Source organism: Otolemur garnettii, unplaced genomic scaffold (assembly GCF_000181295.1).
Source record: "Otolemur garnettii isolate 467f Iridium unplaced genomic scaffold, OtoGar3 scaffold00235, whole genome shotgun sequence".
Classification (NCBI taxonomy): domain Eukaryota; kingdom Metazoa; phylum Chordata; class Mammalia; order Primates; family Galagidae; genus Otolemur; species Otolemur garnettii.
The window spans coordinates 283,622-299,327 of record NW_003852630.1 but is presented as its reverse complement, the minus strand read 5'-3'; the positions used below and the strand labels follow the sequence as shown (position 1 = coordinate 299,327).

Genomic DNA, 15,706 nt, shown 5'->3' with positions numbered 1-15,706 from the left:
TTGGAGGTTGCTGTGAGCTGTAATGCCATGGCACTCTACCCAGGGGGAAAGCTTGAGGCTCTGTCTCAAAAAAAAAAAAAAAAAAAAAAAAAGAAACAAAGAAAAACATACCTGCCTGTTCATTAAAAACAGAAAGATAAAGTGGGGCTGAACAAATAAAAAAGGTCAACTTCAGTGATAATTTTACAAATAATAAAAAAGAAAGCACAGTGGAAACCATCACCTGCTGTTGCTGTGGTTCTCACTAATCCCAGTGTGAAGTCACCAGGTGCAGACTACAGCTGCCACTGAAAGGGCACCTCGGGGCTGATGCACAGGCACACTTGTGACATTGCTGTAATCCATTAAAAAGATACCTGGCATTGAAAGAAGGATCTCAGAGGCATCCAGTGTAAGAACACTCATAAACTGTCACAAAAGTAAGCAAAGATGATACAGTATAAATGTAGACTTTCTGCATAGGTAGATCAACAAACCTTACACAGTGGCTCACGCCTGTAATCCCAGTACTCTAGGCTAAGGTGGGAGGATCCCTTGAGCTCAGGAGCTGAGACCAACCAGAATAAAAGGGAGACCCCATCTCTACTAAAACAGAAAGACTAGCTGGGTGTGGTGGCAGACACCTGTAGTCTCAATTAGTTAGAGGCTGAGGTAGGAGGATCGCTTGAGCCCAAGAGTTCAAGGCTGCTGTGAGCTAAGCTGATGCCATAGTACTTTAGCCTAGGTAACAGAATGAGACTCTGTCTCAAAAAAAAAAAAAAATTTGTTTTAAAATAGATTGATATAAAGAGTTGAGCTACTACCTTAGTAAATGTACAAAATGCCCTAAATAGCACTTTTTTTTTTATGGTGAACATACTACTTCACCAATTGAAAAACCTAAAGAAATTCTACCTTACTTTTTTTCCACATGTAGTTAAGCATCCAGAAATTTTTTTTTTTTGGAGTTTTTGGCTAGGGCTAGGTTTGAACCCACTACCTCCAGCATATGGGGCCAGCACCTTACTCCTTTGAGCCACAGGCAGCCCAAGCATCCAGAAAATTTTTAAGTTCTAAACCAGATTTTCCAAAATCAAATGATTTTTAGTATAGCTGATCAGTACAAATAGAAAAATTCACAAAAATAACACTATTCAATTTGAAATTTCCCACCAACTATCACTATGAGTGGTTTGGTATTATGAAAGAAGTTCTCAATTTATTTTTTTCCTGGGTTTAAAAAAATGACCATAGATTGCTTTTACTAAAAAAGAGGTGAGGGCTTAGAGAGGTATCAGTCAAGGCAGTAGTCCCTAATCTTTTCAGCACCAGCGACTGGTTGCATGGATGGAGGACAGGACAGGTGGTGGGGCTCAGGTGGTGATGTGAGCCATGTAGAACAGCTGTGAATATAGATGACGCTTCCCTCACTGGTCAGCCGCTCACTTCCTAGAGTGCGGCCTGGTTCCTCATAGGCCACCAACTGGTACCAGTCCAAGGCCCAGGGGTTAGGGACCACAGAGTCCAATGATACAAAATTTCAGTTAGAACAAGTAAGTTCAAGGCTCAGCGCCTGTAGCACAATGGTTATGGCACCAGCCACATACATCAAGGCTGGTGGGTTCGAACCCAGCCCGGGCCAGCTGAACAACAATGGCAACTGTAATAAAAAATAGCCGGGCGTCGTGGCAGGCAAGTCCTAGCTACTTGGGAGGCTGAGGCAAGAGAATCGCTTAAGTCCAAGAGTTTGAGGTTGTTGTGAGCTGTGATGCTATGGCACTCTACCAAGAGTGATATAGTGAGACTCTGTCTCAAAAAAAAAGAAGAAGAAGAAGAAATAAGTTCAAGAGATCTGCTATATAATATGGTAACTATAGTTAATAATATACTATATTCTTGAAAAATCACTGAATAGATTTTAAGTTTTCTTACCACACAAAAAATGATTAAGTATGTGATGTAATACATATGTTAATTAACTCAATGTAGCCATTCCACACTGTATTCATATTTCAAAACAATATATAGTACATGATAAATATAACGTTTGTCAATTAAAAAATATGGCCAGGCACGGTGGCTCACGCCTATAGTCCCAACACTCTGGGAGGCCGAGGTGGGAGGATCCCTTCAGCTCAGGAGTTCAAGACCAGCCTGAACAAGAGTAAGATCTCGTCTCTATAAATAGAAAAAATAGATGGGCATTTTTTCTGTGACAGGTGCCTGTAGTCCCAGTTACTCAGGAGGCTTAGACAAGAGGATCAATTGAGCCCAAGGAGTTTGAGGTTACTATGAGCTATGACACCACAGGACTCAACCCTAGAGTAACTAAGTGAGACTGTCTAAATAAATAAATAAAATAAAAATACAAAGAACTCCCTAATTCATATTATGATGAAAATTAGGATTAAATATAGATTTACGTTATTGTTAGTGAATAAATATCCTGAGTGTAAGGCATTTTACTCATATTTGTGTCATTAAGCACCTAGCATGATACTGGGATATTGGCTGGATAAATAAATGAATCCATAAAGACACATATTTAATCCCTACACACAAACTGGCCTAGTTCCTTAAAATGTGATCTAGGCTCAGCACCTGTAGCTCAAGCAGCTAAGGCGCCAGCCACATATATCAGTTGGTGGGTTTGAACCCAGCCCAGGCCTGCCAAACAATGACAACTACAACCAAAAAATGGCCGGGCATTGTGGCAGATGCCTGTGGTCCCAGCTACTTGGGAGGCTGGGGCAGAAGAATCGCTTAAGCCCAGGAGTTGGAGGTTGCCGTGAGCTGTGATGTCACAGCACTCTACTCAGGGCGACAGCCTGAGGCTCTGTCTCAAAAAAAAAAAAAAAGGAAAAAATAAAAAGATGTGATCTACTCTAGGGAAAAAGTGGCAAAAACAAATGGCTTGCTTTAACAAACATAGGGATTTTAAAACAGTTGAGAAAAACAAATGAAGAAAAATTAGTGATAGGAAAAAAAACCATAAAAAAACCTCCACAAATAAAATGTTGAAGTAGAATGAAAAGTAGAATGATACTTTTTCATCTTGTTTCTTTACCCTTTTCAATCCATGCCATTTTCTAGGTACCAATGAATTGGTTTTAGTCCAGGCATAAGTCCCTTATGCAAATGCAAACAACATACCGATTGAGACTATATTCCACTTCAGGCCTGGGATTTTGAAATTAGTGCCTACATATTTGGCTCCTTGGCTTAGAAATGAAAAATATCTAGTCTCTTATTTCTGGATTTGTCACAGGTTTATTGTGAAATGTCTTAAAACAGTCTGTTAGGGCAGAGCCTGTGGCTCAAAGGAGTAAGGCGCTGGCCCCATATGCCGGAGTTGGCAGGTTGAAACCCAGCCCTGGCCAAAAACTGCAAAAAAAAAAAAAGAGTCTGTCATTGCTGCCCCGACCCCCCCCCCCAGCTTGATTTCTGTTTACTGAATTCATGTTAAGAGTATTAAAAATCCAAATGCAATAAATAAATAAATAAATAAAATGTTTAATGGAAAAATGATCCCATGCAAAAGACAACTACCGACATATTAACTGTTTGTTAAGAAATATGCCCCACCTAATCCCAAGAGCACAAGAGGTGACTCAGTGTTCAAGGCACAGTAAGATTATGGAGAGTAACCCTGAAGCAAGGTGGACAAGCACTTCCAGTGACTACTACCACACGGACACAACAGTGAAGTGACAATCTGGCTGTAGGTCTTCTGGTCCCTAAAGCAAAAAGAGAACTCACTATTCCACCTTATACAGTGGTTTCCTTTCCTGCCTTCACAAGCTTAGATCTGAATACATCACTATTTTCCCTACAGACAAGTCCAAACACTCCTTATTTCCAGAGCAGCAGTATTTAACACTGAATTTCCAACTACCTGTAAATTGAGAGAACTGCCCTGAGGGCCTGGGCCAGTGCCCAGAGGCAGCAGGTGGCTCCTCACCTGGAGGTTGGGGCTGGGGTCTACTGGGAACATCTTTATTCCTCAAACATACAGGCTACATCTAATCAGAGTGAAGAGTTTGGAATAACTCACAGGGAGGAAAAAAAAATGAGATTTTTTTACATCTTTGAAACATGATTTCTATGTTATATCAACACAATTAAAATTTATGCTTAATTTAGCCACTATCAATGTTTAAGTAATTTTAGAGCGAGGAACAGCGTCAAGTGCCTGTGGCCTGGCTACATGGGAGGCTGAGGTGGCAGGATATCTTGAGACGAGGAGTCCAGGCCAGCCTGGGGAACATAGTGAGACTCCACTGAAAGAAGAGAGGAAGGGAGAAAAGAAGGGATGTTAGGCTAAGTTTAAGGTAAAAACATTTATCTAGTTACTTTTTCCAGTCATAAACTCACCTCCTTCATTAAATATCCTTTGAAAGGTAAATATACCCCCAAATTTAAGTTGGAACAATATCCTTTAAAAAATTTTTTTTTCACGGGTGGCGCCTGTGGCTCAAAGGAGTAGGGCACTGGCCCCATATACTGGAGGTGGTGGGTTTAAACCCAGCCCTAGCCAAAAATTGAAAAAAAAAAAAAAAAAAAAGAATTTCAGTTTTCACTCATATTCCATAAACAAAGAGGCAGGGCTCACTTTTCACTGTCATTGGCAACCTTTTTACCTCTTCATTTTTATTTATTTATTTTTTGAGACAGAGTCTCACTATATCACCCTTGGTAGAGTGCTGTGGCGTCACAGCTTACAGCAACCTCAAACTATTGGGCTTAAGAGATTCTCTTGCCTCAACCTCCAGAGTAGCTGAGACTACAGATGCCTACCACAACGCTTGGATTTTTTTGTTGCAGTTGTCACTGTTGTTTAACAGACCCAGGCTGGCCTCAAACCGACCAGCTTTGGTGTATCCAGCTGGTACCCTACTCACTGAGCTATGGGTGCTAAACCTTACCTCTTTATTTTTAAAACAAATTCAAGGCTTGGCGCCTGTGGCGCGTCTCATACACCTAAGGTGGCGGGTTCGAATCCAGCCCGGGCCCGCCAAAGCAGCAATGACAGCTGCAACCAAAAAATAGCCAGGCATTGAGGCAGGCGCCTGTGGTCCCAGCTACCTGGGAGGCTGAGGCAAGAGACTCGCTTGAGCCCAGGAGTTGGAGGTTGCTGTGAGCTGTGATGCCACAGCACTCTACCTAGGGGGACAGCTTGAGGCTCTGTCTCAAAAAAAAAGAAAGAAATTCAGTATCTATACAGCAGAACCTCTGTAAGTTGACTACCAAGGGACTGTAACAAATTGTCAACATAAGAAACTAGGCCTGCTATACTGATATGTACATGTGATGCATGTCTGGTTTATGAAAGTTAGGTCAACTCAAGAAGGTGGTGAATGTAGGGAAGTGGTCAACTATGGAGGTTCTGCTATATTTTTAAATAGTGCTATTGAGATATACCTCATGTACCTTTCAATTCACGCATTTAAAGTGTAGAATTTTATGGTTGTTGGTATATTCACAGCGTCTGTAAGAATGTTAAATGTTGTGATCAATGTAGAAATCACAAAAACTTACAGAAAAGATCATAGGTTCATAAGGCCTAAAGACAACACTAAATTACCCGTTTTCCATAACTGATTATTCATAGGATTGAGATTTATTTTACAAATATGTATTTTTAAAATATGTCCATATATTTTGATGTATATAGTCCTAACTCCATATTTCCCCATCTTTAGACATAGAATGATAATATTCATGTGAAACAGAAAAGTAACTAAAACTGGAGTGTACAAACTGATGCATCCATAGATCCTAAGTTTAAATCTATTTTCTATTTTAAATTAAAAACTAGATATGTACTGCTTTGTTTTTAGCAACTCTAGGGCATTATATTCTAACTTAATGAAGCATTTGGACCACACAACATAAAGTAATGCAACTGCCACAACCTTTACTGGTTTGTGTTACAGCTGCAACAGGATGTAAATGAGAAGCCCACAGTAGCACCTATATCCCAGCTATGAGAAGGACTCTAACATTCTCTCAAACCACATAATCACTCCAGGATTTAAGTGCTAAAGTAGAACTCAGTTTAAAATAGCTAAATTGCTTTACACCTTTTGTATTAACCTGGATGAGTTGAAACACATTCTTCTTAGTAAAGAATCACAAGGATGGAAAAGCAAGTATCCAGTGTGCTTAATATGATGATGATCTACTGGCTATGATGAAACCAGTAGATGCTTTAACACATACCCACATAGGAGAAAAACTTAATTCTATACACGTTGGGGAAGAGAATGAGGGAGGGGACTGATGTGCTCCCACTTAAAGGACACAAGGTAGCCCTTTGTGTGGCACACCTTTTGAGTGAGGTACACAAATAAAAGAGAGACTTTACCTAATAAATTCAAAAATTGTGACTTGGCTGTTTGTACCCTCACAATAACCTGAAATAAAAAAAATCAAAAAAATTTTAAAAACTAAACAGCTAAATTGGACTCCTGAATCAGCTATGCCAAAAAAGTCCTCATAAAATTTTATTAAAGTGTTAAGTCAATAATTAACACTAAGGAAAAAAGTAAATACTTGCCCTTTCTTTACAGGGGAACATAGTGAATTCTTTACTTTTGTTCATTTGGTCCTTAGACTATACACATCATATTTTGGCTTGAGTTAATTAATTCTCCTCAGAAGAACAATGCTTCTTCCAGAAGTCTTCTATGCAATATAGGCCAGTTTAAGTATTTATGAGTGTGATAAAAACTCAAATACAAACTTGAAACAAGTAAAACATTCTGGAGAAAATAAATTCTTTATGAGACAAAAACCATGGTTCATCAGTTTAAGTCACACAGATGAAAAACCCAAGAAAAGAATCTTTAGCTAATCAATCTTTTTATTTTTTTAATTAGTTCTTCAATATGGCAGCAACTGTACTTGTTAATTTACTATTAGAAAACAGTGTCATGTTTCACAAAGATTTTTACCAGCAAATTTGGTATTAGCCAACTGCTCAAAAACGAAATCCCTATTAAAGTCAGCAACATCACTGACTGTGCTCTTCAGCATTGATTATGTACCTGTTTTGATAAAGTACCTATTCAGCTTTTCTGGCTACTTTCTAACATCATTTAACTTAGTGTAATATGACACAGGTGTCATTTTAACTTCCTTTTTCATTTCCAAAGTGCATTTCTCTTCTTTGTTTTCCGACCTTAGGTACTATTAATTAACTTGTGTTTTCTACATGATGCTAGCTAAAGACTACATATACCATGCCAGTTATTCGGATTCTGCAAGACACCAGCGTCACAAATCCATCATGTATTGAAAATTTTTAAGTTTCAAATTCTCTTACCATTGGATTCTCACTCTAATTGCTGTGTGTCGTCACAGAGCGACATCTATGATGTTTCTCCTATCTTGGGAAAACCTATTTTCTAATTCTTGCCTGTTTGCCACGTCCGTGCCTTACTTTGCAAGTCTCTTGACTGGAAACAGGGACCATTCTCAAAGCCCTTTTCTCCTCTAAAGATCGGCTGGCTATTTCCGCCCCAAAGTCTACAGCCAGTCTAATGTGAGCACCATCAAAACACCATTTCCCGCAGTAGGAAACGGTGACACAGACTCTAGCTCACACAGACTTAGGGCGTTAGCAGACGCCGGAGCCAGGCCCAGTGCACCGCCCGCGGGAGAAACAAGATCAACGAAACTGGGACTCGCCAGTTTCCTCCGGCGCCCCTTCCCGATCCGCAGGTGCTGTCTCATTGCGCCCGCCAGGAGCGAAACTGCTTCCTGGCCACGCTAACACCAGCCGCCCCTTCGGGGACGCTAGCTGCTCCAGGCCGTGTCACAAACCAGCAAGAAATGAATGAGTATTCTTAGAGTAGAGGAAAATTAACTTCTTCCCACCCACCAGCTGTCACTACGTTTTGTAACACAGAGAAAATAAAAACCAGCCACTTCCAGGCCCTTCGCGGCGCAGGGCCAGGAACAGCCGCACCTCCGGAGGACGTACCGAGGCTGCGGTGCCCATGTGCGGGCCGGGGCGGTGACAGGCATGGATTTCCCGGGTCCTCGACCCCGGGAGGTAACACTGGGCGATGACAGGACGGGGGCCTCTCCGGGGTCCACAAACCGGGGCGGTGACAGGGCAGGGTCTCCCGGGTCCCCAAGTCCGGGCGGTGACACAGGGAGATGACAGAGTGGGGGTCTCTCCCGGGTTCCAAGCCGGGGAGATGGCAGGGCGGGATCTCTCGGGGGTCCCACAGGCACGGGGCGGTAAAAGGGTGGGGATCCCTCCCGGGTCCGCAGGCCGGGGCGGCGACAGGGCGGGGTCTCTCCCGAGTCCCGCAGGGCAGGGCGGGTCCCAGCGCCACCGGCACTCACCCAGGCCGGTAGGTCGCAGGCGCGCACGCCCAGCCGCACAGCGCGCTCCTCGTCCTCCAGTAGCGCCAGCGCGCGGCACAGGCGTCCGGCCTTGAGGCCGCGGCGGCGACGGCACCAGGCGATCAGCCCGAGCGCCAGCAGCACCCAGCTGAAGCTCAGCCCCAGGTAGCCAAGCGCGTACACCGGCAGCAGCAGCGCGAAGCCGCGCGCCAGCTGCGTCAGGAGCCCCGGCACGTCCACACTCAGTGCGCCGCCGGGGGCCTCGGGCGGCGGGCGCACTCCGGCCTCGCCGGCGCCCGCCTCCGGGCCTTCGCCCCGGGGAACGCTCATTGCCCGCCGCGCCGTGCCGCGCTGCCCTCCAGCCGACGCGGCCCGGGGCTCAGCGGATCCCGCTGGCTCAGCCCGCGCGCCAGCGCCCCTCTGAGGGCGGGCGCCGCTGCTCGCGCGCCCTGGCCTCAGCCCCTAGCTCCACCCGTGGGCGGTGCGCGACGTCACCGCGCCGGGGACGGGGCCTGCAGTGCGACGACACCAGAAGAGGAGAGGGCGGCGCGTGCGTCTCGCTTTGGGGGCGGGGCCTGAGTGGAGGCGGGCCCAGGTTGTGACGTCTCCCAGGCTGTAGGGGGACTGTGCAGCGCCTGGGTGTGCTGAGACTCCCGTCCCTATGCTGAGTCCAGGTCGCTCAGGTGGCCGGTTTTCGTCGCTGGCGCCCTCCCAGCTCCGCGAGTTGGCGTTTGTAACATTAGGGACTGGTCGGGATTGACAGCCCCACGGCTCGGTGGGCTCAAGATGTGGAAAACAAAGCTGCAACCCTCGCGAGGGCCACTGAAGGCGCCGCGGGTGAAGCTGCTGCTTCAGCCGGGGCCGAGGGTTCCTCAGGGGAGGGGCTCTCAAAGGAGGGGACCCTGGCGCCCCGAGGGGGAATGGTCTCAGGGTACAAGGCCCGGGCACTGGGCAGGGGATGCCACAAGGAGGTGGGATCCTGGGGGAAGAGGGGCCAGGGAGCCAGGGCAGGACGCACTATCCAGCCCTCTACTGCAAACCCTGCTTGTGCCGAATTCTCCCAAACTCCACCACTGCTGACCCCTTTATTTCCAGTAAATTCGGCCAGGTTAACTATATTTGTTTTGTAGTCTCCCTGAGGCCAAACATGAGCAGAGAACATCCTACTTGAGTGTTTTGAAGCCTATTCAGTGAATTCCAAGGAAATTTTTAGTCAATTTGTAACAAACTGGTGTACTGGCAGGTAACGAATAAACAAATACCCAGAAGTAGGGTCACCTTTGTATAGGAGTGCCCCTCCCTGTCTTCATTTGTGCGCCTGCATGATTATGTACATACGGGCACGTGCAGATTGTATTATACAGGGTGGCCGTGAAGTTCACGTGCCGTTTTAAATCGCACACTTTTAAATTGCATACGCCCTTTATGGCCACCCTGTACATGTATATGTGTAAAACATTGCTCTAGAGCTGCCAGAACACTCAACTGCAGGCAAAGGCAGGGAAGGAAGTGATTTTCCTTTCCTTGCTGTCCATCCCTTAATTGCAACAGCACCAGTGTCTCAACCCCTATCCCTGTGCAACAGGTTAATACTCTTAAGTCCACTGCCCATTCAAGACTTAGCCTTAAGAGTATTAAAACAAGTAATGCTTTGCTGAAATTGAAAGGAACATGAACCTGTCTTTGGCAGTCTTTGCTCTATACTTGTAGGATCACATCATATAAGGACACAGGCCAACATAAACCACATTAAAAAAAATCCTATACCATTACCATCTGTCCAGTACTTGACCTAAGGACCTAGGGATGTAAAACAGATGGCAAGCATCCCTGGTGTTGCATACCAGTCAGCCTCTTTTCATACCCGTGAGCTGCCTTTGTAATTCCCACCGAGCTTCTCACCTTTCCGGTGCTTAACCGGAAGTGTGAAGAAGGAGGAGCATTTGGCAGCGCCACACCTCAGTCTCATTCTGCATTGAGTCGAATAACGGGTGCAGTTTGGTTCTTTTGTTTCATAGATTTTTGTGTTAATATTTACTGATTTTACCCATTAATCTGGGATGTTTTAGATTCCCTCAATCCTGTATGGAGTTCTTCAAGGAAAGGCACTGCTTTCTTGGAGCCCAGACTGTCATTCTGAATGTTCTAATATGCAACTGAAGTTTCAGCGTTTTTACTTTCTTTTTTTTTTAAGGGTAGAAATATTCCTTTATTAGAGAACTTACATCCAAATTACTTTCATGTTTTTTTAAAAGTCCTAATGAGCATCCAAGAAGAAAACACATACAGCTTCCACAGGAATAAGGACAAACAAAATAGGGCTGATGATTGCCACAAATATTTCCTAAAAGAAAAAAATGTGATATTTAACCTTTCTTCTTTTGAGGCAAGGTAAGTGAACCATGTGCATCATAAATAAGATTTTCTTACTTTATAAGGAGAATGAGATCCTGTTTTTATGCATACTAAAGAAAAAAATACAAAATCCTTTCTCTGACCAAGATAAGGGGGAAAAAATCATTCTTCAACATTTCAGTTCTCATGCAATGAGATCCAAAGGTCTGTTGAATCCAGCTTTTCAACTGGTGTACTGCCTTGTACTTCCTCTTCTAAGATACATTTATGGCATAGGCATTTACAGAGCCATCTACCTTCTTTCCTTTTGTGGAGTCAAAGGCAGCAAATCCCCTTAATTCATCATTTCTATTTCTTCTTCTGTTTTGCCCTCTAAATCTTCCTCAATAATCTCACGTTCTTTACTCTTTGTTTCTTTTGTTTCTTTTCCTCATCTCTTCTTTCTTTCAGTCGAGAAGGGGAGGGAGATGTGGATCTATGTCTTCTTGGAGATCTGGAGCGTCATCGGTGTGCAGATGGAGAGCGGCTCCGGGACCGAGACCTTTCTCGCGCCTCCGGTCTCTCTCCCGGGATGTGGACAGGGACCGCTTATGTTCCCTCAATGGGGAGTGACTGCGATTGCGGCCCATTTAGAGTCCCACTACTGCTTCCACCCATCTTTTTTTTTCTGACTTTTTTTTATTGAATGGTAATTATGTACATTAATGCGCTTCTGGGGTACAGTGTGGGGTTTTCACACACAATCTGAAACACTTCCATCAAACTGGTCAACATAGCCTTCATGTCATTTTCTTAGTTATTGTTTTAAAACATTCACATTCTACTCTTAGAAAGATTCACTTGTACCCTTGTAAGATAAACCTCAGAAGTGATCCCTCTAATCCCCTCCCTCCACCCATTTTCCCCTCCCCTCCCCGTATTCTTAGGCTGTTATTAGGTTATAGCTTTCATATAAAAGGTATAAATTAATTTCATAATAGGGGTGTGTACATTGGATACTTTTTCTTCCATTCTTGTGATACTTTGCTAAGAAGAACATTTTCCAGCTCCATCCGTGTGAACATGAAGGATGTAAAGTCTCCATCTTTCTTTATGGCTGCATAGTATTCCATGGCGTACATATACCACAGTTTGTTGATCCATTCGTGGATCGATGGGCACTTGGGCTTCTTCTATGACCTGGCAATTATGAATTGGGCTGTCCGCCCAGCATTTTTAGTTTCAGGGCAAAGTGCTTCCTCTTTCTTCTGTTCAGTCCTTATATAGTTTATATGGCTATTTTGCTTCTGACTCTCTGCAGTAATATCCTTTACATTAAAGGTTTCTTCTTAGTTCTGTAGGTAGGCAAGAAGAATGATGAGGTTCATAAATTTGGAAAGAAGAGCTTTATTGGTTATAACTAGCTACAGCCTGTGGGTGGCCATTCCAACAGGCTGAGAAGCAGAGCCCAGGCCAAAAGCCAGAAACACAAGCTTTAATGGAAACAAGAATTTATGCTGAGTGCAGTGGCCAAATATTCATGTTTTACAAGCTGTAGGAGGAGTCATGAATATTTATGAGAAATATGTGCTCTTTTATGGGAGAGCTCTTCTATGTTCGGAATGAGGTAGCCCTGATATTAAAAGGTGAAGCAATTACACAAAAACTCTCTCTGTGCATGCTCTGTAGACTGTTTAAAAACATGGTCAGGATCATGAAATTAGCTTTTGTAGCCTTTAGGAAAAAAGCTTTGTGGCCATTAGCAAGGAAGTAAGTATAATGTGTCTGACCTCTTGTCCCATTGTGTCTGGGAACTTAATTTTAAGGTTTCTTTGGTGTTCTCTTTGCCTAGAGCAGGTCTGTTCAATCATCAGGGAGCATAGGATTTTATTTCAGGTCACATAAGTAACAATGGTATATTAAAGATTTGGGGGACCATCCTGACCATGCTCCAAAGTTGAGGGACCAAGAACAAAGAAATTTTACAACCTTCTCAGACCTTCCCTGACAACCCAGTTTTTTGTAGTCCTTGGTCATCTCTTACAACCCAAGCCCTGATTCTCCTTCTTGTAAAAAGGTGCCAAAAGTTTGTACTAAAGGTGGTTAAGTTCTTTGGGACATCAGTCATCTCAGTTTGCTGACTCTCTGAATGAAAGTCACTTTCCTTGCCCCAACATTTTGCTGCTTACCCTGTTTCCCCCAAAATAAGACACTGTCTTATATTTATTTTTCTCAAGAAGACACACTAGGGCTTATTTTCAGGGGATGTCTTATTTTTTATTAAGTATAATACAACAATCTACATTTATTCAAATAAAGTTAAGTCATCTTCTTCTGGAACCTGACGGGGGAGCCGACCTTGTTGGTGGGGCTGGCGCTAGTGATGCGTGAATTCCTTTCCCATAGCCGTTCATATGTGCTCAATAGGATGCCTGCGACTGCAGTTACCACACGTGCTCCCGTGCAAGTGCGAACCCTCTCGGAGAAAGGAGCTGTGGCAGATAAAAGGTATTCCAGTCTTCCTTACTATTCCGCACCAAAATGGCATGCAGATACGATGCATAGCCATGCCCATCACTGGGTCTTATTATTGGGGTAGGGCTTATATTTAACAAATGCATAGAAATCCTGCTAGGGCTTATTTTTTGGGTAGGTCTTATTTCCGGGGAAATATGGTATTAGCTGTCTTGTGGTGAGTAGTATGAGCTTGACCTTGGTTACACGCTGAATATTTTCCACCCTTGAGGTTGGGAGCATACACTCTGCATCTCTTCCTTTCATGGGACTGTTGCAGGAAGACGAGGCCCAACGGAGAGAAAGAGCACCTAAACACCATAGTTATAAGAGGAAGGGCTTTATTCATCTGCCAGGAGCTCACAGCATAGAAGATTTCCAAATGGTTGCGCTCCCCGACTGGCTAGGTCTTTCCCTTTTTATTGACAGTCAAAAAGTTCCACCCCACAGGTACCCTTCTCATTGGCCAGTTTGAATCAAGCTGGAGATACTACTCCAGCCCCTACAGAACTACAGGATTTCACAGAACTTGGAAATTTCCAAGTTCCAGGAGGTTAAGCCTGTAAATTCCCAAGAGCTGAGTCACCATGGAGAGGGCCCTGCAGGTGCATCCTTGTGGTCTCCCTGAGAAGACCTGTTCTCCTGGACCTCGCCCTTCTCCGGTATGCTCTCTCAGGACCAACCAAGATCATTTTGTCCAAACCCACCAAAACTCCCATTCCTATGTTTTTGTGATGCTCCTTTTTGTGATATAACCAAATATTTGTGAGATAAACATCTTTTACCTGAGCTGTCTTGAATAGATCTTTCTGTTTTGTAATCAAAAGAATGAGAAAAAGTCTGCTTTCTCCTTTGATATATCAACTTGAAATAATCAAAAGGATCAGAGTCCAGTTTTAAAGAGTTCATTCAAGGAGAAAGCTGGGAATAGCCATTCGGGACATGCAAACACTAGAGAAATAAGGTCAGTGCTCTGAAGTTAAAAGTTAAAGAGTTGCTTATATAGGCAGAAAACAAAACTTTTAATAGAATTATAACATTTTTATGGAAATCTGTTTCAAGGGTTACAACAAATTAATAGTGTTTTTTTTTTTATGTGTGGGTTATTTTCTTTACAGCTGGTTTGTATTTCCTTTCCAATTTAAAAGAGTGTGCTTAACATTCCATCCTAAGATGTGATGGCCATGAAATCTTTGTATGAGAAAAGTAAGAAGGAGGTTAATCTGTAATGAAGATCAATAGTGGAGAGGGAAAAGTCTTTCCTATGGCCCTTCATTCATTTACAGCATTTCACCAATAATGCAGGTAAGGGAAAGGCCAGTCTATAATCAGAGAAACAAAGGTTAAAGTTGCCTGTCACTTGCCTCAGGCCCTATAATCTCATTTCTTTTAGGCCACAAATAATTTAAAGTTCCGACAGTTTAGATTTGATTACTTGTTTTTACACTTTTGAACCCTCTTTAAGAGCTATCTGGAGACTTGACCTCCCACCCTTACCCTCCTTTTCCTCCTCCTCCCCTCTACTCCACTCCCTCCCTTTCCATGCTGCTGCACAGACATAGATACTAACAGGGTGGGAGGTGGTCAGGCAGCAGGCAGGGTAGACTATTGACTTGGTTACCTCAGAAATTTACAAGTAAGTAAAGGGAGAAGAACCCTGAGACATTGAATTGGAATTGCAGGTATTAGTATGAACTTATGTTTAAAATACATCTTTATAGATATGTATTTGTATATATATGTGATACACGCATGTAAAATATTGATGTCTTTTTTAGTTATTTTTGCTCATAGTATCTGGAAGCAGTGGTACCCCAATGCTCCATGAACACAATTAGTTCCCAGATCTTATCTTCTAAATACAGTTCTCCATCAAAAGAGCCAGAGTTCTTTGGAGAAATGGAACAGTGAAAGTACAAGGTGATCCTGGAATATTTTGTTGTCCCAGTAAGTAAGGAAGTGCCCAAAGAATCATGTGACATCGAAAGACATGGGAAGCACCTTGAAGGGGGTCTTGGGGCCAAGTCTAGGACAATTTAAACAGCAAAACAGTGATAATGGGGGATTACAACCCAGTGAGCAACATTGGAACCCATAAGTCTATGCTGATATCCATGGACAAATGAGTGGTAAATGCAGTGAAATAACAGTGGAGAGGGAAGCTCTTTACAGAGGTATCACCTAATAAAGGGGAAACAATGCTGAAAGTAGAAGTCACCATTTAGCAGTCATCTGGGGGTCCTTATGGGAATGAATTACAGATAGAGGTTCAGTATGGTGGGTGGACTTTGATGGGGATTAATAATTGAAATACCTTCTAGAACATACCTACTCATTACAAAAGGGAGGATGGGCTCGGTGCCTGTGGCTCAAGTGGCTAAGGCACCTGCCACATACACCCAAGGTGGTGGGTTTGAATCCAGCCCAGGCCCGCCAAACAACAATGACGGCTGCAACCAAAAAATAGCCGGGCATTGTGGTGGGTGCCTATGGTCCCAGCTACCTGGGAGGCTGAGGCAGG

General features: G+C 43.6%; 1 protein-coding gene and 1 pseudogene across 1 annotated transcript in view; both read right to left on the bottom strand.

Moving 5' to 3' along the window:
• ESYT2 (extended synaptotagmin 2) overlaps positions 1–8,782 on the bottom strand; it is a 110,543-nt gene extending 101,761 nt beyond the window's left edge. Inside the window, exon 1 of the mRNA XM_023508264.1 lies at positions 8,338–8,782. Within this exon, the coding sequence (XP_023364032.1) occupies positions 8,338–8,667 (330 nt within the window). The 5' untranslated portion in view covers positions 8,668–8,782. The remainder of the gene's footprint in view (positions 1–8,337) is intronic.
• Positions 8,783–10,876: 2,094 nt separating this feature from the next.
• LOC100957594 lies at positions 10,877–11,324 on the bottom strand (annotated as a pseudogene).
• Between the last annotated feature and the right edge of the window lie 4,382 nt (positions 11,325–15,706).